Source organism: Orbicella faveolata, unplaced genomic scaffold (assembly GCF_042242905.1).
Source record: "Orbicella faveolata isolate gen_17 unplaced genomic scaffold, um_ofav_v1 contig_34, whole genome shotgun sequence".
Taxonomy (NCBI): Eukaryota; Metazoa; Cnidaria; class Anthozoa; order Scleractinia; family Merulinidae; genus Orbicella; species Orbicella faveolata.
In genome coordinates this window covers 31,528,301-31,549,865 of record NW_028301563.1, presented here as the reverse complement: position 1 = coordinate 31,549,865, position 21,565 = coordinate 31,528,301, and the positions used below count along the sequence as shown (strand labels likewise).

The following is a 21,565-nucleotide window of genomic DNA, read 5'->3' as shown; positions in this document are numbered from 1 at the left end:
AAAATTAGAGCAAGGGAAAATGGCAGGAAAAAATTCTCGCAAAGAGAAACCCAAAGAAAATAAATTCATGCAGAAGAAGGGTCGCATTTTGGTATCAAACCAGTCTAATTATAACTCAGCCAAGTTGTTTAAAATATTAACAAATTTTCCAGTGTTCTGTCACTGGATTCCATTTATATAAAACCATTGTGTTTGTTTTGAGTCTCATACTTTTGTCAACTCTTCTATCTCAACTAATCACAACTCATACATTTTGATTATTTCTCAAATTTAAATAAGTCAGTCCTCTTTTTGGACTGACATTTTGGAGCGGAGGGCACTACCGACCCGAGGGGCTGTCCGACAGCCGGAAATACGTCTGCGTTCGCAGGCCACGAATGCGCTCAAGTTACCGCAAAAATCCACAATCCATGCGCTTTTAAGGCCAACTCCGTCGATCCGAAAACCTATTCACCCCTCTCATTAAACCTTTGTACTAAATTTGGGGGGCAAACTACAAAGAGCTTAACGACTTTCCCGGCTTGAGCTGTCTTCTTAGACTTCTCCACATCAGGTGGCTAGATAAAATTCTAGACACGGAGGTCCTGTAACGGACCAGCATCCTGTGCACACAACCTCTTACAGAAAGCACAGGCGAAATGGACTGGCCATGTTGTCTGAATGCCAGACAGCCGACTGCTCGAACGGCTGCTGTATGGAGAACTGTGTCAGAGCTAGCGTTCAGTTGCAAAGAATCCCTCAAAGGCCTTGGCGCAGGCATCAACGTCAACGCTTTGGAGTGCTTTCTCTGGACCGTCCCACCAAGCGAGGGAAAATCATCGCATAGAGGCCCAGAGCAAATGCGCCACGCGCAGGCGAATATGGTAGAAAGCAGATTAAAAAAATTCGTGCAAAGGGTTGCAGTTGGAAAAAAAAATCTTGCACAGTCAAAAGGCCAAAAAAAAAAAAAAAAGAAAAAAAATTATGCGAGGTTTTCTGATAGTCTGTCCGTAAAAGGGTATATTCGGTACAAAAAAACCTATTACTTTACCCCTTCAGTCAACTTTTTTTTTCTCTTGGTCAGCCGTGAGTCGTGATTTGAATAGGCCTTGGCGGATTGTGCTAGCGTAATTTTTTGCATAATTGGAGCAAAAAAGCAGACATTTTTAAACGAGCACTGCCACGGCATAATTAGCAAATTTTAGCACTTTTTGGAGCATAAATTCATAAAATTTAGTAAATATGGTGTATTTTCTACAGAAATAAATTAAATTTAGGTAGTATGTTCTTGCAATGCGTGTCGTTGAAGGCATTTTAAAAACGGTTCAGAGATGCGAGCATTTGGACAGCTAATGGCCGAGCCGAGACAAACTGCCATAAAACACAAATAAATTTACAACAACAGTTTATTTGCAAAACATCATAATTTGGTGTCGTTATTGCGCATTTGCGGGCCTCTATGTGCAGAATCTACATCCTTTTGTGAGCATAATTTCGGAAATCAGGAGCATAATTTGGGAATTCTGACATAATTTTGGCATAATTTGGCAAATTTTCGATCACTGCTAGTAGCATAATATGCCACTTTTAGGAACACAATCGGCCAAGGCCTAGATTTGAACCACTTTGGTCCACTTCGTTCACTTCCTCCACTTCCTCCTCATCGTCTCCCTTCCTTCTCCCTTTCCCGCTCCACACCCTTTCTCACCTGGTTATGATTGGCTCATTTGAGAAGCCAAAGATCTTGAGGTATTTGGGGAGTTGTTTGGGAGCTGTCTTGACAGAGAAAGTACTTCTACACAGTTACATCGAAAGGAATCGGTTCTTTTCTGTTGTTGCAGTCCAAGGTAAGAAGTTTAATGTACAGATGCTCAATTAACGCGAATTGTTTTCAGCCAGCTTTTAGTTTAAGCTTGTTTACGCCTGGTGCGTGTAAATGAGTAATTGAAGCTGAATTCTTGCAGTGAGATGAAGTTCGGCTTGAATTCCTTGAAACAGAAACTTTCAAGTGAAGTTTGTCACCTTATTTATGGCATAAAAGCAGTGAAACAGCGAGCGATACTTATAAAGCACAAGTGGAAGTTAAGTTAACTAAAAGGTAGCTTGTTAAATTAAAGTTGAAGCTGTAAAGAACGGAGTTGGACGAACGCAGAGCGATCGCTCCATGGAACTGACGATAAGCTAAGGCGTTTGTATTGAAAATGTCCTCAAAATTTAATCATTCTATTCAATAACAGCTTCTTACAGGCTGTGTTAATATTAATACTGATATTCTTGCTAATTTTATATCGTTTAGCCAAAATATGACAGCTAATAAACTCAAATTGCTTAGCCTAATTGTTATGTGATTTCTATCAGATTCCTCCCGTATGTAAAATTACTGGAAGCTTCGTGAATTGATTGTAATTTTTGTTTTCATGTGTTTTCAGATACTTATCAGAAGTAAGAAAGCATCCAAACCATTGTAAGTATCACTGTATACAAATGGAGAAAATGTCAGCAGAGGAGCTGAGGAAGGAGATTTATACAAACGAGGATGGAGAAAGCTGTTTACGTCTGAGTCGTAAAGGGTTGTCAAAAGTTCCTGAAGCTGTGTCTGACCTGACTGAATTGGAGGAACTTGACTTGTCAAATAATTATCTGAAAGAATTACCAACAAGTCTTAACAGGCTGAAAAATCTTGAACGGCTGAGATTACGCGGGAACCAGTTGAGAGAACTTCCTCACAGTATTTGTGAGTTGAGTAACCTGACCAGGCTTAGTGTGAGTAACAACCAGTTGTCTTTTCTACCTTCAAACATTAAACATCTCAAGAATCTCCGGGAACTGGACTTGAGTAATAACCAGTTGACTACATTGCCTGATGAGATTGGTGAACTGAAGGAGCTGGTATGGCTGTTTGTGAGTAACAACAAGCTGACAGTTTTATCATCACACATAAAACATCTCAGTAAACTCCGGGGACTGGACTTGAGTGATAACCGGTTGACTACATTGCCTGATGAGATTGGTGAACTGAAGGAGCTGGTATGGCTGTCTGTGGCTGGTAATCCTCTAACATTGGAAGAATTGAGAAAGGTTGTGAAGCTACAGAAGAAGGTGATGTTGTTTAAAGATGTTAGAGGTAAAGATGTGAAATGCTCATTATTTGTATTTTATTTTATGTCTTGTGAATGAAGTAAATATTGGAACATGTAGTTTAACTTAGAAATTACATAATTACAAATGTGCTGCTGACCTTTCAGTGTATCTTTTAGAAGAAGTATATTTAATATATCTGTGAAGCTTATTTAGATTGTTATTGTGGAAAGTTTAACTTCAACTGCATGATATAGGCATCCTTGTTACTGTTCATGAGTAGTGAAACATTTTTAAAATAATTGTCAAGGAGTGTAGTATACTTATTTCGAAGTTTTGTTTGACAGTGACTCTATGTGAACGTTAAAACAACGTTTATAGCTTCTTATACAAAGATGTTTCGACCGTTTGTCCATTTAGGAGTGTAGTGAATGAAATAAATATTGGAACATGTAGTTTAACTTAGAAATTACAAATGTGCTGCTGGCCATTTAGTGTATCCTTTAGCCTGAGAAGAATTATATTAAATAATATCTAATTTAAGATTGTTTTTGTTGAAAGTTTAATTTTAACTGCATGATTTATATAGGCATCATCGTTTCTGTTCGTGAGTTTTAAAACATTTGTTAAAATTTTGTCAAGGAGTGTGAAAATTTCTTGGTGTTGTGGAAATTAAATTTGGTAATTGTACTACCCAAATACTTCTTTCTCCAATATTGCTTGGTTATCAGTATTTGATTCAATAGTTTTGAGTGAAATTGAAGGCAAACCCTAACCAAAAGAGCATCTTATATTAATAATTTCACTATGAACTGTACAGAATGTAAAAAAAATTAAATTGGCAGAGAAGGGAAATACTTTTACTGATTTCATAGTTTCTTTGTGTTTTTAAAATTTGAACTTTTAACTTGGAAATGCAGCTCATTTATGAGTGCAGTTTTTACACAAAAAAATTAATGTTTATATCACATGCACAAAATGGTTAAAAATATCTTTACAAGGTGTGAAATTCCCTTCCTCTTTATTAGCACAAAAGTATTAATTTTTTACCATATTCATGTTAGTATAGGTAATCATACGGTTTGGAGTTCAATTTGGAATAATTTGCACGAGTGAGTTTTTCAAAAAGCTGAAATTGCACAAGCCGCTTCGGAGAGTGCAATTTTAGCTTTTTGACAAACTCACGACTGTCAATTAATTCCAAATTGAATGAGAAAAACCGTATGATTACTTATTAATAACATAAACATGAAAAAATTCGTGTGAAGGAAGTGCCGGTAGATCTTTCTTGAAGCCATTTTTTCTCATTCGAGAAAACTGTTTTCAAAGTTTCCGGACGAAATATTCGTCATCATTTTATGTGATATCATCGGCTTAGAAAATCTCCTACTTCCTTTCAGCCAATCACAATCCAGAATTACGACGTGTAATTTGCACTGATGTTACACTTTTTGCACTGGTGTTACACTTGAACTCCACTGCTCTCAGCCAATCAGAATTGAGTAATTTTTTCATGTATATTATTATACAGGTTACATTTATCTTTCATGTATGAAGCTTTATATAAGAATTATAAACTACACTTTAATTATAATCTTATTAATTGACAATTAAAGAATATTTTTCTTGAATTTTTATATTAGATCATGTATTTGAACAAAAAGCAGAAGGACGAAGAGCACAACTGGCTTATGAAAAGGCTCTAAGAGATGGCTTTGTGAATGTTTACCGTGGCCGCATATTACTAATTGGTCAGGATCGTGCTGGTAAAACCAGTCTAAAGAAGAGTCTCTTAGGCCTGCCATTTGACCCTAAACAACAGAGTACTGAGGGAATTGAAGTACAGGCTTCAACATGTGAAATAGAAGTTGAACAAGTTAAGAACTGGCATTCCACCCATGAGAACAAAGCAGGATTGCTAGAGTGTTCTAAAGATATATCAAGGATAGTGGTTGAGAAACTGTGTGAAGGAAAAGAATTTAGGGCTGAAAGAAATGATCCCGGAAGGCATAAGGTTTGAATAAAGTTAAATGTTTAGAGGTACAATGTGTAGTTCCAGAAAATATCCATCCCCCCCCCCCCCCACCCCCCACGGAAGGGATTGGAAATTCCGGGGGTCGTGGGGGTCAAAGGCCCAGGAATTTCTGGAGGGGGGGGTTGTCTTAATGAATTTTTTTTCCAGACTGGTCTCAATTTTCATACAGTTGTACGTAAAGTTTCGTTTGCATTTTGCTTCTAGAGTTGCAAACGCAAAAAATAAATCTTGCTAATTTAAAGTGCAAAATGTAAATTTTTGTGCTCAGGTTAGGCTGGATATTCTGTCGCCGCTAGAGTCCCATCATTTTCCCGAGTAGCGGCTGGTGATCAAAGCGTATGTTGTGGAAAGTAGATGAGTTAATCGTGACTAATTGAAAATATGTCTGTCGCACTTGACCAGGTACTTCTGTCACTACTATCTGTATTGTTTCAGCTGGAAGATTTCGTTGCATTTTTAAGCTGTCATCGCAAGCGTGAAAAGTAACGTTTGAAATGGAAAAGTGCATCAACATTGAATTTGCCGAAATTCGGAATCGGTAGATAACAGACCTCTTATCTCGTTAACAATGATTCTTGAACGAGGAAAACAGTACAGTAGCAATTATATTTCAGGAGGCAAATATATTTTTCAGGGAGCCGCGTGCGATATAAATCAGCAGAAATTAGATAAATAAATGACTTGCTGCTTCAATATTTCCGCATAAAAGCCGAAGACAAAGGGAAAAAATCATTCGACACCCATTTTGAATCACACAGAAATCATAATATTTACATTTAAGCCCAAGTAAATGTAATTTAAGGGAAATCATGAATGGTAGTGAGTAACATAAATCCATTCAAACAAGTTTGTTTACATTCCATGTAGTGTGTAAGGCTGAAATGTTTTCAAACGCAGGCATGGTGCTTGCAACGTCATTTTCGACAAAACTTTGACTGAGAAAAAAAAATGTTTTATAAAGATTTTCAAGGTTCAAGCAGGTTTTCAGAGAAGGTGGAGTACAAGGTGGTTTACCACAGGCTAATGCCATCAAGAAACGCCATCAGAAATAAATGCTGGCAAAGTGAAATTATGCAAATTTCGAAATCGGCAACATGTCAAATTTTCACCGCCAGTCAACGCGACGCCAATTGTCGCGAAAAAGATTGAATTACATTTTACACGGCTACAAAAAAGTCGAAAATGCATTCTTTTTACTCTTCTTATAGGCAGTTGTAGTCATCTTCCAACATTACAGAGAAGAAAGCGTTTACAGCAAAAGCTTTCACTTTGTTATTCATTAAAACTGGAAGGTATTTTTGGCGCAGTCTGTTGTTGTAATCACTCATGGATGGCACCTCGGATGTGTAGCAAACAAAGTTGCTCTCCTCTGAATGTCATGTACTATTTATTAATAAAGCAAAAATATATCACTAATATGATCTGAATTCTTTTAATCCCAATGCAGGACTGATATTTGAAAACATAAAGCAGAGCAAAGCATTGTTTATCTCGTGGTCTCAAATAGCTAGCCGTTGCTAATAAAATTATTTAATATACATATTGTGTTTACACCGAACAAAGCGTGTTTTACAGTACCCACGATAAAAACCTGTGGCAACCATATGCTGGAATTCGCTGCCAGAGTTATGAATTTTCACTGTGACAATACTGTGGTGTACTTGCCTGGCAAATTGAAGAATTATTTTTCTTGTTGCTCACGCAACTCGTAGAGCAAGATCAAGAGCAAAGGACTGCGTAAGAAAAATATTTGGCACTGCTACGTGACAACCCAAATAACAGTGCAGCTGCGAGGGACATTACATAAGAACGGCAAGAAAACTTAACCCATTGGAAACGTTAAAACCAGTAAGATCTTTGTTGAAGGTCAGGAAAGTTCTGATTTTCTAGCTTCCAAATAAAATTGAATCTTTCAGATATATACTTACAACGATTTGATCCACCGAAATTTGATACAAAACATGCACTGAAAATTATGTTGTTTTGATTGTTGTGCTTTAAACTGGTGCAGTGTAAAGCGTTTCTTTTTCAGCATTTCTCTCTCAATGGTCTTGGAAATGAACTTTTTTAGTAACTGCTGTTTTGTTAAAATATTTATGAAGCAGAATTGACAGTATGAAATCTATAATTTTCATATCGCAAATTCTGCGATATGCCTGTTTGAGGCAGGCGATGTACCTTCTGGCGATGTGTTGGTCACAATATCCACCAAATTTTTCGGGAAAAAAAGGTAAGGATCAAAATTCAGTATTTTGCACTTTAAAAAAAATAGCTTATTTTTGGTTTCCACAAGGAGTGATAATATTTCCAGGGGGTGTGCGACAAAAAATGGAATTTTGGGAGGGGAGGGGAGGTCCATTTCGTGAGCCAATTTTGGAAAATCCAGAGGGCAGGGGGGTCATAGGAAAAATCCCTTCCTTGGGGGGGTATGGATATTTTCTGGAACTACACAATGTATATTTAACTTTCATTTTACTTTCTTTGGGCTATTATATCAGATCACCTCTCTCAGTTAGATAGCTAATGCTTGCCTGTCTTAGAGCGAGATAACTATAATTAAATATTTGTTATGATGGAGCATTTAATTCAGAGGAAATTTCAATCTGTATGCATGGTGTGTGGAAGATGTGGAACTGTCAGTCAGGGTCTATTTCTGAGTACCTGTGACTTTTAATTATCAAGTCATTAAGCACTCTTTTGTTTGATAATCTATTCTAGGTTGAGGAGATTGTAGATTCTGAAATTTCCTCACCATCAAGAAAAGTAAAAGCAATGTCAAAGCAGTCCCATAATGGTGAACATTTCCCTGAATGTGGAAGTAAAATTGAGCTGAATGAACCTGAGGTAATGATCAACACCACTTCACCCGCGGATGATGTCACAAAGTATGTTCATCAGTTCCTGGAGTATGTTAGAGGTGAACATGTTGAAAGTGATATCACTAAAGAAGAATCTGTTACCAGTTTGGATGTGTGGGATTTTGCTGGACAGCACCTGTACTATGCCTCTCACCCACTTTTCTTATCATCACGTGCACTGTATATTTTAGTGCACAATCTCAAGAAGCCATTACTTGCGCAAGCTCAGCCGTGTGTTAGACAAGGTACTTGTGACATTCCTCTGAAAAACCCAAACAGAGAAACAAATCTGGAGAATTTGCTATCCTGGCTTGCTACAATTCACAGTATTTCACAAGTGAAAGGAGAACCAGATATTGATGCTGAAAGTAGGCTGCCCTATCTGCGACCTCCGGTACTCATTGTAGGCACACATGCTGACAAACAATCTCCTCAAGACATTGCAGAGATGAAATCAGAAATACAGAAGAGGATTTCTGGTAAGGAATATGGGAAACATGTGGTCCCACCATTGTTCAGCATTGATAACACAAGCTCACTGATCTGGAATAGGATAAAGAAAGTTATCAGGAAGGGTGGAAAGAAACAAAAACATCAAACAGGTATTAAAGTACTAATGTCTTGCTGTGTAAAACTGATTAAGTATTTAATATATAGATATAGCCAAGCCTAATAGCGGAACTCCTGATTACAATTAAAGTAAACCTGGCTTGAGCCTGCGATCCAATTGAAGACCAGCACGGGGGCAGCAGTTAACTTATGACCTCAAGAAATGCAATTCTTGGGTTCTTATCAGCATGGTGCTCCGCTAAGGGTAGAAATGAATTTCCACAGAGATCAGAGCAGACTCTCTTTCTGGCTTGCCACTGCTGCTTGCTCTCATAAATTTACTACTTGCTCATGACACCAGATTTGAACCTATTTACAAGGTACCTACATGCACACTGTAAGGATATCTCAGTTATATGTAACCACAGGATCAGTATCAAAATGTGTGTTGTTTATTTTTAGAGCAAGAGGGGAAGACAGATGACATTCAAGAACTGCGGAACAAAATCATGGAGGTGTTGAGACAGGAGCCATATATGGGGGAGGAGATACCAGTCAGGTAAATAATAAATACTTATAGTCTTTTTTTTGAGTATTTTTAAATCAGCAAGGTATTGTTGCACTGACATTGGTGGAGAAGAAATAGGCCAATTTCAATCTATAATTAAAATTTTAACTTAGCTCTGAGGCTTTGGGGAATAAAACAAAAGAAAATTAATTCATCCCTTATCTGCAATGCAATTTCTATTTGGTGGACAAAAATAATTGTCACAGCTTAGTTAATTTGCTGGATGCCCAGCCTTAATGAAACCTCTGTTTGTGACAACATTTTGATGGCTTTCGTAAACTAGCAAATCAAATTTTAAGAACTGTCGTGTGCACAGGTAGGGATACACATGTGTGTTGTTTGAATACAAATGTGTGATCTTGACAAATCTGCTTTTATAGTTCTTGCATTCTCATTTTAGTTGCAATTTGAAATGAAAGCCATCAGAACATTAATATTATATGGCAAGGATTTGAAGTAGTTATCCTCCGTTAATCAAAACTTGTTCATTTGTGGATACTATGGCGATCTTCAAGGTAAATAGTACAAATAATGGCTTGTCATGTAATGTGATTCATTTTCTCTGATGTCTTTTAGATGGTTTCTGTTTGAAAAGGTGATTGAAGCCTTGATTGCCAAACAGATTTTTCACATAAATCTGGTGCAACTCCAAAGCTATGCCAAAAAGTACTGCTTTATAGAAGATGAAGATGAGTTTGCTGGCATGATCAGTTTCTACCATGGCCTTGGTATGATTATCAAGCATCGCAGTACAGTTGTTCTGAAGGCTCAGTGGCTGATTGAACTATTGAAGCAGCTGATAACTATTCCACACTTTGATAAAATGGTAGGAAAAAAAATTTCAATATTAGAAATTTCAGTGTTTAACCTTTACCTGATCTTTTCCTCAAGAGGTTGTTGTCACTTTTTTAATATTTGTATAGCTGAAAAACATTAAGTTACAATATGTACACTACGGTATATACACAAACATGTATTTGTTCATCTTTCTATTAATTTGGCCCCTGTAGAAAATGATATCATTCTACATGATGCAGTGCCTATTAGATACTTGTAAATTAATTGATTAACTACCAAGTTAGGAAAACTAAATATCAAATATAAATATTTTCAAATTGTATAGGGGTGAACAGGTTCAAATTTTTGGGCTAACTAGTGATAGTTTGATGCAATAGTGTTGAAATTTTTTTGCCATCTTGTCAACACCAGGACACCTTATTTCAGAGGAAGAGATACAAAGCTGTATTTTCCAACTGTGCTTGTTAATTTTCTGTGTTTTGATTTGAATTTTGCTTAGCGTGGAATCATGCATTTGTTTGAACTTCTTTGAGCTTAAATTACGGATTTTTTTGAGCTGGAGTCCTGCTTTGTTGGCCATAACAATGCATTACAAAAGGAATATTGGTTATGAATAACAAAGGCTAATGCTTTTGCGAAAACTCGTTTTAATGTCTTGGGGGTGTGTTAAGAATGCATGTGCCATGTTGGCTTAAATGCAACATGTTTGAGTGGAGGTGATTTAAATATTTTGTCACATTACTTTGTATTGTTATAACTACGTTGGGACCACTCAGTAAACTTATCATATGCTAGGAATGTCAGTACTACATGAAGAAACATCTCTCAGTATATGTTTAAAATGAATGTATGTTCCAGAATCTCGGTTTTAATAAGTAACTGTTACATGTAGTTTTGACATAAGCATTCCCTATTTGAGAGACTGCTAAGTGTACTTACAGTTTTTGCCATTGTCAATATAGTCTTTAGCCTCGTGTGTGGCTAAAATAGCCAGGTAGCATTATGCATGTACTTATAATTGTCATTATGATGATTTTTCTTAGGATCCTGTACATGCCAAGTACTGGGATGAACTGAAGAAAAACGGCATCCTCTGCATGGAACACGTCGATCGTGTCTTTTCCAAGTTTATTCAACAAGGTGTTATCAAAGATGACATCTTGAACATGATGGAGCAGTTTGGTTTGATTGCCAAGTTCTCACCCTCCCCAAGTGATGTAAAATACTTTGTACCAGCTCAACTTGAACCATCACCTGATGACTTTTGTCAAATAGAGCCATCCCACACTGATCCTTGTCCTTTGTATCTCCACTTTGTGCATGGCTTTGTCCCTCATGGTCTGTTCTCACAGCTGGTGTCGCAAACCATTCGTTGGTGTTGTAAGAAGACTTGGCCCATGGAGCACCCCATGCTGTACCAAAATGGAGCTTGTTTCTTTATTGGGAAGCAAGTCCATAATTTCATTCTCATTTGCAAGAAGAGTTTCATTAAGATCATCTTAAGGCAAAGAACACAAAGTCATCAGGTGTCAGCGGACAAGTCGGAAGAACTACCTACACTAGTTCGGGAGTTTGTGGAGAGAACTTTGCAAACCTTGTCACAGGAGCTGCCATACCTGAGCGGAGTGCAGTATGAGTGGTGTGTAGCCTGCCCATACTGTCATCAAGGGAGAGATGGGGCTGGTCAAGAGTGTTCAAACCATGGAAGAGTGTCATGTGTCGATGAGGAGTGCTTCCACCTCCTTAAAATGAAAGAGGATCAACCACTGATCTGTACTAGGAAGCCCTGGGGTGAAGAACACCCTGTCTGTGGCCTGGAGAAATGGTTGTTGAAGAAAACTAGCCAGGTATGTGATTTATGTAATCTATATATTTAATGAAAATCTACTTAATGAGAAAAGATCTGTGTTTCACCTGCGTTTGGGGGGTGGGGGTGGGGGGCTGTTGGTGTTGGACTTCCTTTAAAGCACCATACAGGCAAGCTGTATCTGAAAGGAGGTAGTGATTTCAGAAGTTGAAGAATAAAATGGCTTAAATCATCACAGGATCCTGTGAGATCTTGAGAGATTTGTTAGGATGATAACTAGGATTGGTGTTTTAGTTAAGATGCTGGAGAATGAAAAGAGATCCTGTGAAAACTCATTTAGGATCCTACACAAGATACTGTAGAAATTCTACCAGTGTAGTCCAAAGGGTTTGGGTAACCTTTCCTTTGTCTACTGTAGTATGTCAAAGGGACACCAGCAACTCCTTAGGTACCATGTTGTGTGGAGGGAATCCAAAAGTATCAGCTTTTCTGAGAAAAATGTTTAGTGGCTGAGGGATTGGACCTCCTTGAGTTCTGCTCCTTTCTCAAGTAATTCTTTCAAATCCATCCTTCCCCCTAGGATTTATTTTGCCTGCAGGTCTTTACTGCAATGCTATAGATGTGAAAGGGAGGTGCAGTGGCCTCATGGTTAATGTGCTTGTCTCTGGATTGAGCAGTCCGGGTTCGAACCCTGGCCAGGGACACTGTGTTGTGTACTTGGGTAAGACTTTACTCTCACAGTGCCTCTCTCTACCCAGGTGTATAAATGGGTACCGGTGAACTTAATGCTGGGGGTAACCCTGCGATGGACTAGCATCCCATCCAATGGGGAGTAGAAATACTCCTAGTCGCTTCATGCTACAGAAACCAGGATAAGCTCCAGCCTGATGGGCCACTTGGCTCATATACAGACTTAACCTACCTACCTTACCTATATATGTGAAAAGTGAACTAATCAACATGACACGAGCACAGGACAAAGTAGAAATCTGAGTCAGATTTTTTTCTTTTTTCTTTGGCCCACACTGGTGTCATGTTGATTAGTTCACTTTTCACATTTCATTGCGGAGGTTAAATTATACCTCTGGAGAAATGATTTGATTAAGGTCAGTTACTTATAAAAATCGCAAAAGATTAAAATTGACTGTTTCATGTTGAAGATAATCATTAAGATGCTACAGAAAGTTTTTTGCTAATTGGTTGTAAACCTTTTGCGTCTTTTATTGTAAAAAGTCCTCATCAGGCTAAAAGTCCCATATTGGTAGAGTTCATCTAATTTCCTGTAGCATTAAGCAGTAGGTGTATTTTTACCTCTCCTTGGAGGATGCTAACCCAGTGCAGGGTTACCCACAGCATAAAATTTGTTATCCTCAGTATAGTATACATTCATACACTGGGGTGGAGAGAGAGACTGTGAGAGCAAAGTGTGTCTCCCATGAGCACAACACAGTGACCCTGCCAAGTCTCAAACCCGGACTGCTTGATCTGGAGGCCAGCTTTAATTGTAGGTGTGGTTCTCTTGTAGGATTTGAGTCCTTCTGCCAGAGTTCCCACTACACAAGATGCACCTGCAAAAGACAATAAAGGGAAATCTGATACAGCATTGAGTGTTACTCTGTTGGCCAGTGAGTGGGATTCATCTAAAGGAGGATTGTCAACCGTAAACAGAGAGCTTGCCACAGAATTGGCCCAACATGAGCGAGTAAACGTCACCCTCTTAGTCCCACAATGTTCCTGTTCTGAAGAAGGGAAGAGGACTGCTGAAAGCTACAAAGTGTCCATTAGAGAAGCAGAGAGACGTCCAGGCTATGATGACCCCCTTGACTGGCTGAGTTTCCCACCAAGAGACCTTGCCATTGACATCATAGTGGGTCATGGAGGGAAGCTTGGTAAACAAGCCCAGGTCATTAGAGAGTCACACAGTTGTAAGTGGGTGCAAGTAGTGCATACTGCTCCTGAAGAACTTGGAATGTACAAAGACTATCCAAAGGCCATTTCCAAAGGTGAAGAGAAGAACAGAACCGAAGTAGACTTGTGTAAATTGGCAGATGCGGTTGTCGCAGTTGGACCCAAGTTGCAGGCAGCATACTCTTCTTATCTGCGCTCTTGCGAGAAACACCAAGATATCATTCAACTGACTCCTGGCACATTCCGTGAATTTTCAGACATCAGACAAGCAACAAACGCGGGTGCCAAATTTAAGGTGTTGACCTTTGGCCGTGGTGATCCTGAAGACTTCAGTCTCAAGGGATATGACATTTCTGCTAGAGCAATAGTTGAACTGAAAGACAGTTCTTATTTTCTGGTGTTTGTTGGGGCACCTGAAGGGAAACAGGAGGAAGTCGCTGAAAATTTGCTGCAAAGTGGAATCTCTAGAAATCAGTTGTTTGTCCGGACATTCATACAAAGCAGTGAAAGAATGAAAGAGTTGTTTTGTGAAGTTGACCTTGCCATTATGCCATCCAGGACAGAGGGATTTGGATTAACTGCACTGGAAGCCTTGTCTGCTGGTCTTCCCATTCTTGTGAGTGGAAACTCGGGATTTGGAGATACACTGCGCACTCTACCACTAGGCAAGCCATTTGTGGTGGATTCTGCTGACCCTACAGAGTGGGCCAAGGCAATTAGAGCTGTACGTCTGAAAGACAGAGCAGAACGACTGCAAGAGATTCAAAGACTACGGGCATCCTATGAAGAGAAGTTCAGTTGGAAGAAACAGTGTGAAGCCCTTGTTGAAAAGATGTGGAGTTTGGTTCATGGTAAGGTTTTTATATTGTTATGATCAATAATTACTCTATGAAGCAGCCCTCTGTTAAGCGTCCTTCTGTTAAACAGCCCTCCACTAAGCAGTCACCTCTATCAAGTGGATGCAGTCATCATTTGAACTTCTTAATTGGCTATGAAAATTATTGTAATTCACCTCTGTTAAACTTGTTACCATTGATGGTCAACCAGAGCACAGTTTTATGGTCAGGAATAACTCTTGCTGGCACCAAACAAAGTCAGTGACTTGCTTCATGAAATTAAGTTACGCAACCCCCAATAGGCCCTTTGCAGCTGGGGTCACGTGACCAAATTTTTCCTAGAAAATTTTTATATTATGGGCTATAACTTAAAGAATGCCAGAAATGGAAAGAGCACATTGAAAATACCAAAATGGCCAAGTTTGGGGCCCCTGGAATTAAAGAGTAAGTTTACACAACAGTTTTAATTTTCTGAAAATTTAGAGGATTTGTATGTAAAATGTTGCTGGAGAGCAAGGCCTTGCTCTCCAGCAACTTTTTCCATACAAATCTTGTTATTCTTTTAAAAATTCGGACCATCATAAAATCTGCTTCTTTAATGATGGGGGCCTCAAACTTGTCCATTTTGATATTTTCGACATGCTTTTTCCATTTCTGGCATTTGTTAAGTTATAGCCCATAATTTTATGAAAAATAGGTCACGTGATGGCTTAGCTGCAAAGGGTCTATTACATATGACCATAACTGACTTTATGACTTCATGTCTTATGAGATGCCAAAACTGTCAAAGATCGCTTAAAGGGAAAGATGCTCCATGCTTGATGTACAGAAAACATTACTATAAAATCAGTTGGCTAGTGCGTGGACTCCTTAGAATATGCAAGCACTTGCATACATTTTGTGCTACAGTTATGAACAGTAAATGTAGATTGCGTACCTACTTTTGATTTCTTGTTCAATTTTTGTCTAGGGTGAGGGTTCAAGCAAAGATAAGATATAAGGGCATTTCTCTGTACAGAAAGGTGTCCTTCTGAAAAGTTGGGGGACTGAGTTTAAGTGTGCCCTTTACTTTCCCTTAAGAAGTTTTTCAGTTTTTTATCAAGTGTTTTGATAAAAGAAATTGTACTTTCCAGTTGAGTGGATTCAGACATACTCAAAAATGGATTAATTTGATTAATTCTTTGTCATAGATTCGGAAAAACCTGTAAGTCATGAAGCATATTCCACAAGTCAGAGTAGTGATTCAGCAGAGTGTACAGTGGGACAGATCACAAGAGAATCTCCACTACCCCCAGGTAAGCATGTAGCAACAATATTAGGATGTAGCAATATTTTCTGGAATAACATTGTCAACATTGAATGGAACGGGGGGGGGGGGGGGCGTTACTCTCAGAAATGAGCTATATGGGTGTGTGGGGGCCAAAGGGTTTGATTTTTCCGCAGTTTTGGTTTGAAAGTTGGTCAGATTTTGTCATGTTGCTCTACAGTAAATAATTTATCAGTAATTGACTTAAGGTTGGAATTAGGTATAGTTCTTTTATATGGAAATCTTGAAAACTTATTTACAAGATTTTATTAATCTTTTTCCATGGGGCTGTGGTAGTGATACTACACTCTGCCATTTTCCAACTCAGTTAATGGAAACTAAGAGTTTTAAAATGAAATATTTTGGTCTCAAATAGGATTTGAAGAAACAGATGTCGCTTTCCCTTCTGAAGGTTCCTTTGAGTAACCCCTGTGCAATACCAGTAACCTTAATATATATATGTTTCTTTTTAGATGTGCCCGGGCAAATGTTCATGAATCTTCAGCAAATGCAACGCCATGTAAGCAAGGTCAACAGTAATACTGACCAATCAGCAGAGTTGGAGAAGATTGCATCAGACAAAGGCTTTGTGATTTCTGACAATGAAGGGTCGGGGAACTGCATGTTTTATGCATTGTCTGAACAACTGAACCTTGTGAAAGGAATCAAGATCACACACACAGAATTAAGACAATCCATAGTGCAGTACCTCAGAAAGAACCCAAAACTGGTAAGTTTAATTTTTTTTTTTTCTCATCATACATGTTCTGGTTAAAGTAATCTTCACATGTGGCTTGGGAAAATGTGTTCCACATCACCAGACTCCAGCAATTAGACTTGGAATCCGTTAAGATGGGATAAAATTTTGCATTGCCATATACTAGGATTGTGTGGTTCCAGAAAATATCCATTCCTCTGCAAGGATGGTTATTTGGTTTGTAACCCCCCACCCCACCAACCCCTCCCCCCCCCCCCTGGAATTTCCAGTTTAGCTTCATGCTTTCCATTTAAACGTTTGGCTGTTGAGACCCCCCACCCCCTCAGAATCCTCTTTGGTGTAGGTATGGATATACTGTACATTCTGGACCTGCACATTAGCAGAGATCGAAAAAAGTGCTGTCCAGTCATTCAGGACAAGTAGATTCTACTTCTGGGCAAGCAATTTTTCCATCTCACTGTTAGGCAAGGGATCAGGCAAGTTGTGTGCCAATTAAATCATTAAAAGAGCAAACTAAGACTTGACAGGTCAAGCAAAATTGTAGGGCTGCTTGTCTCAAGGCCAAGCTGGAATTCAATTTAATTTCTTCAGAGATCTGATTACCGGTAGTTGTCTTTAAATTGCTGTGAAAATGATTTCATCATTTATATTGGTTGTCCATTATACAAGTTACTTTAGAAAGGGACATTTCTGTCATCACACTTGATAGAATCCATCTTTACTGACCTCATTAAAAGTTAGTCTTTTTATTCTCTCTTCTTACAGCCAGATGGAACAGATCTGTTTAACTTCATTGATGGATATCGATCATGGGCTGATTATCTTACAAACATGGAGCAAGATGGCACATGGGGTGATCATGTGATTCTCTATGCCACTGCAAATAGCTATGAAACATACATTGACGTAATTAGCAGTCAGTCAAATCACCGTGACCTTACTATCAGGCCTGATGGTCACGTGAGCAGCACCAACCCACTTGTGCTGGGCCATGTTCATGAAGTCCACTACGTCAGCCTGCGACCCAAACAAGGTGAGGCTTCATGCAACACGCTGTGTTATAAGACAGTTTGTTGTTAATTAATGTATATCATTTCAACTCATACAAGGTAAAGCTTACTACATCACACTGTTATAAGACAGTTTGTTGGTAATGTATGTCATTTCAACTCATACAAGGCCAAGCTTACTACTTCACACTGTGCACATTAAGTCTGTTTGTCGTGTATATCATTTCGTATATTTCTCCTGAGTATGTAACTGCTCCTCCTTTTTAAAGATTTATAATTTTATTGTGATTATAAACAGATTTGTATGTTTCCTAGGAACGTAAATTACTTGTTTTATTGAAGAGAATTATCATTAATTTAATCAACAAATAAAGCCGAAGCCATGTATAACACTAATTTATGATTACGATTGAATGCTTGTAAATATTGAAACACAGTTTTCTGATTCCTACATGGCTTATCAGCTGATCAGATCTTGCAACTAAGATCAAGAGAAAATATTGATATAATATAACAGGGATTTTGACAACATTGTGAGTAGATTGAAATAAGTTTGGAAGATGTAGACTTTTTATCCTCCTCTGTGTTGCATAATGTTATCAATCATCAGGTTTTTCTTATTTTCTATGATTCTCACCAAACTGCTCAAGGGAGGTTACCTGCACTCTCATCGTCGTAGAATGATTTAATGCCTCCCGTCAAGTGGGCCTGAACAACAATTCAATAGCTGCTACTACTTTCTGATTATTCAGTTTTGTTTTTATTCTCTTTGCAGGTTTGCAGAGCAAGTCTGATTAGAATCAAATTTTGACAATAAGGCAACTTGTGACTTAGCTTCAAACTTCAATTTAAAAACCATCAAAGAATTGCAGGACAGTAGAACTACAAAGATTGGTAGTAAATAGATTTCATAGTAATAAGCCAAAGGAAAGATTGTTCAATGAATTGCTGGTGAACATGAGTGTCCTGTTTAGTGGCAACATCACAAGGTAACACAAGAACTTCATACTTGCAAGCATTGGTGCTAACAAAATGTAAGTTGTTTTATGATTATTTTTATTTTATGACATGCAAGACCTCAACAAACATTGAACAAAAAATTCTGTGTTTTTATTGAGTACACGAGCGTTCTATCGCAAATGCTGTTCTCTGACTGGCTATACTACTCACTATGTATTCAGTTGATAGTGAGTAGCATAGCAGTGTGCGCTTGTTGAGAAAATGCCAGCTGCTTCTTTGCATTTTCAAGGTGTCTGTGAAAAGGATTTAGACAGATTTTTCAACAAATAGTAGATTTATACTAAAACAATTAGATTGTTTGCTGTTGATTTCTCAGGGTGTTAGTTCACTCGGACTATGCCCTTGTCAAGTATCATGCAATAGAAATCGCAAGCTCATAATCTAATTGTTTAATAAAAACACAAGTAAAAGATTAGGAGTTCTTTCAGTCTTTCACAAGTTTTCTATAGCTCGATAGAAATACAGATAATTTTTTTCTATTTCCTGTTGAAAACACTGCGATAAAAAGAAAGGATAGTCCCTCATTTATTTTGTTAATCTAAATTTAAATTCTCTTTTCTTGTGCCACTGTTTTCGTGTGAGGCCTGGGGAGGAGTGGGACTCCCATATAGAAAAGAAAGGGATGCTCGTTATGTAAGTCTATTCATTCTGTCACCTTTCAGGTAAAGTTGCAATATAGAGTGTTTCTTAATTAGTCTGCATTGTCCTGCAAACCCAAGTACACTGTATATGCAGAGACGCTTCTGGAACTTTCTAAGATTTACATAAGGATAAAAACCTGTGAATTTAGCTCGACATCCATTCATTGTTAGTGTGTGTGTTTAAGGAATAAAACTTTTGCCAACCAGAGTGGTAAACACTTGTCAGAAATTTTGAAAGAGTCCCTAAGAGGCACAGGTGTACACAGATACTGTTTTGTGGGCGTGGCTTGAAATCTTCTTCTGTATTTTCACTCTTTTTCATTTCTTCCAATGTTACAGGATTTCCAGTTACAAGCAGCATTTCCAGCTCCTTCACTTCACCAATCTCGTCAGGCAATTAATTTTAGTCAGCTGGTTATTACTCAAGTCCAGTCTCCAGTCTCCATTCTGAAATCCAGCCATTCCAGCTCCTTCAGTTCACCAATCTCATCAGGCAATTAATTTTAGTCAACTGGTTATTACTCAAGTCCAGTCTCCAGTCTCCATTCTCAAATCCAGCCATTCCAGCTCCTTCAGTTCACTAATCTCATCAGGCAGTGTAGTCAACTGATCACCACTCAAGTCCAGTATTCAGGACTATTTGAGATTTACTGAGATGTTTTATGTGTGATGATAAAACTGTCAGCTTCTTTTTACTCACATCATGTAACACTACTTACCAGCTCCTTCAGTTCACCAACATCATCAGGCAACCTAGTCAACTGGTTACTACTCAAGTACAGTCCCCTCAGTTCCTTGAAGGTAGAACAGACAACTGGTTGTTACTCACACTAAGCACGGTCAGGTTACTCAACTCAGCAATGGCTTGAGGAAGTTCTCTCAACTGGTTCACCTCTGATGTCAGCCTTTTCAGATTTTTCAGCTTGTTAATACTTGTTGGTAATTCTTCCAGATGATTATCTGACAAGTCAATTTCCTCCAATTCAGTCAGGTCAGACACAGCTTCAGGAACTTTTGACAACCCTCTGCTACTAAGATCTAAAACGCCGTCTCCGATAACAATTCTAACTTCAGTTCACTAATCTCATCAGGCAGTGAAGTCAACTGGTTATCACCCCACAACAGTACCCAGAGTTTATTGAGATGTTTTATGTGTGATGATAAAACTGTCAGCTCATTGTTACTCACCTTCAGCCATACCAGCTCCTTCCATTCAGTTCACCAATCTCATCAGGCAATGAAGTCAACTGGTTATCACCCTACAACAGTACCCAGAGTTTATTGAGATGTTTTATGTGTGATGATAAAACTGTCAGCTCATTGTTACTCACATTCAGCCATACCAGCTCCTTCCATTCAGTTCACCAATCTCATCAGGCAATGTAGTCAACTGGTTATCACCCCACAACAGTACACGGAGTTTATTGAGATGTTTTATGTGTGATGATAAAACTGTCAGCTCATTGTTACTCACATTCAGCCATACCAGATCCTTCAGTTCACCAATCTCGCCAGGCAATGAAGTCAACTGGTTATTGCTCAAGTCCAGTCTCCAGTGTCCATTCTCACATCCAGCCATTCCAGCTCCTTTAGCTCACCGATCTCATCAGTCAATGAAGTCAACTGGTTACTACTCAAGTACAGTCCCCTCAGTTCCTTGAAGGTAGAACAGACAACTGGTTGTTACTCACACTAAGCACGGTCAGGTTACTCAACTCAGCAATGGCTTGAGGAAGTTCTCTCAACTGGTTCTCGTCTAATCTCAGCGTTTTCAGATTTTTCAGCTTGTTAATACTTGTTGGTAATTCTTCCAGATAATTATCTGACAAGTCAATTTCCTCCAATTCAGTCAGGTCAGTAACAGCTTCAGGAACAGTTACTATTGACAACCCTCTGCTACCGAGATCTTGATTTGTTCTGATACACATGTAGAAATGCACAAACTTAATTCCAGAGGAAGAAATTCTATACATGATCATTTGGTCAACAGCTGATGCTGGTTTGTTTTGCTGTCGAGTCAGAAATACAGCTTTTAGTGGACGCTCTCTTACCTGACTCGTCCCCATTCGTCTTCATACAACTTCCTACAGTGCGCGGCACAGTGCGAGATGGAACCGCAAGGTGAGATGGGTACCCCTTGCCCCCCATCGCACTTTTCCCCTTGTGCCGTGCCACGTGTTGTATGAAGAAGACTGGAGACGAGTCAGCTCTCTTACAGGGTTCTTTCCCTGGTGCAGCATTTACATGAAAATCTTTTGAGTCTTTGTCATCTTTTATCTGATGATTCTGGATTTACTCTCCTCATTGTGACAAAATTAATCAAAGATCAAAATGGCAACCTTAATTCACAGCAGGATTTCGTCCTTCTAAGAAATTTGGGATATTAAGTAAGACAATGATATGGTTTGAAGAATGAAAATATTTTCTTATTATTTTGCTTAATGTGATATATTT

The 21,565-nt window shown here is 38.5% G+C and overlaps 1 protein-coding gene across 1 annotated transcript; it reads left to right on the top strand.

Annotated features, from left to right (window-relative positions):
- The first annotated feature begins 1,689 nt into the window (after positions 1–1,689).
- On the top strand, positions 1,690–20,964 carry LOC149105768 (uncharacterized). The gene is made up of 13 exons (XM_089271265.1): positions 1,690–1,826; positions 2,409–3,103; positions 4,701–5,071; positions 7,811–8,552; positions 8,962–9,058; positions 9,644–9,893; positions 10,909–11,712; positions 13,198–14,431; positions 15,607–15,711; positions 16,196–16,452; positions 17,206–17,473; positions 18,226–18,484; positions 19,451–20,964. Exons 2-12 carry the CDS (start codon positions 2,464–2,466, stop codon positions 18,246–18,248), a joined length of 4,791 nt encoding a protein of 1,596 aa, XP_089127391.1. The 5' UTR covers positions 1,690–1,826; positions 2,409–2,463; the 3' UTR covers positions 18,249–18,484; positions 19,451–20,964.
- The last annotated feature ends 601 nt before the right edge of the window (positions 20,965–21,565 follow it).

Bases quoted from the DNA above. Each gene is read 5' to 3' on its own strand.
- LOC149105768 (XM_089271265.1), top strand. From the start codon at position 2,464: ATGGAGAAAATGTCAGCAGAGGAGCTGAGGAAGGAGATTTATACAAAC. The intron at 5,072-7,810 runs GTTTGAATAAAG...AATCTATTCTAG, and splicing joins ATGATCCCGGAAGGCATAAG to GTTGAGGAGATTGTAGATTC. The intron at 11,713-13,197 runs GTATGTGATTTA...GTTCTCTTGTAG, and splicing joins TGTTGAAGAAAACTAGCCAG to GATTTGAGTCCTTCTGCCAG.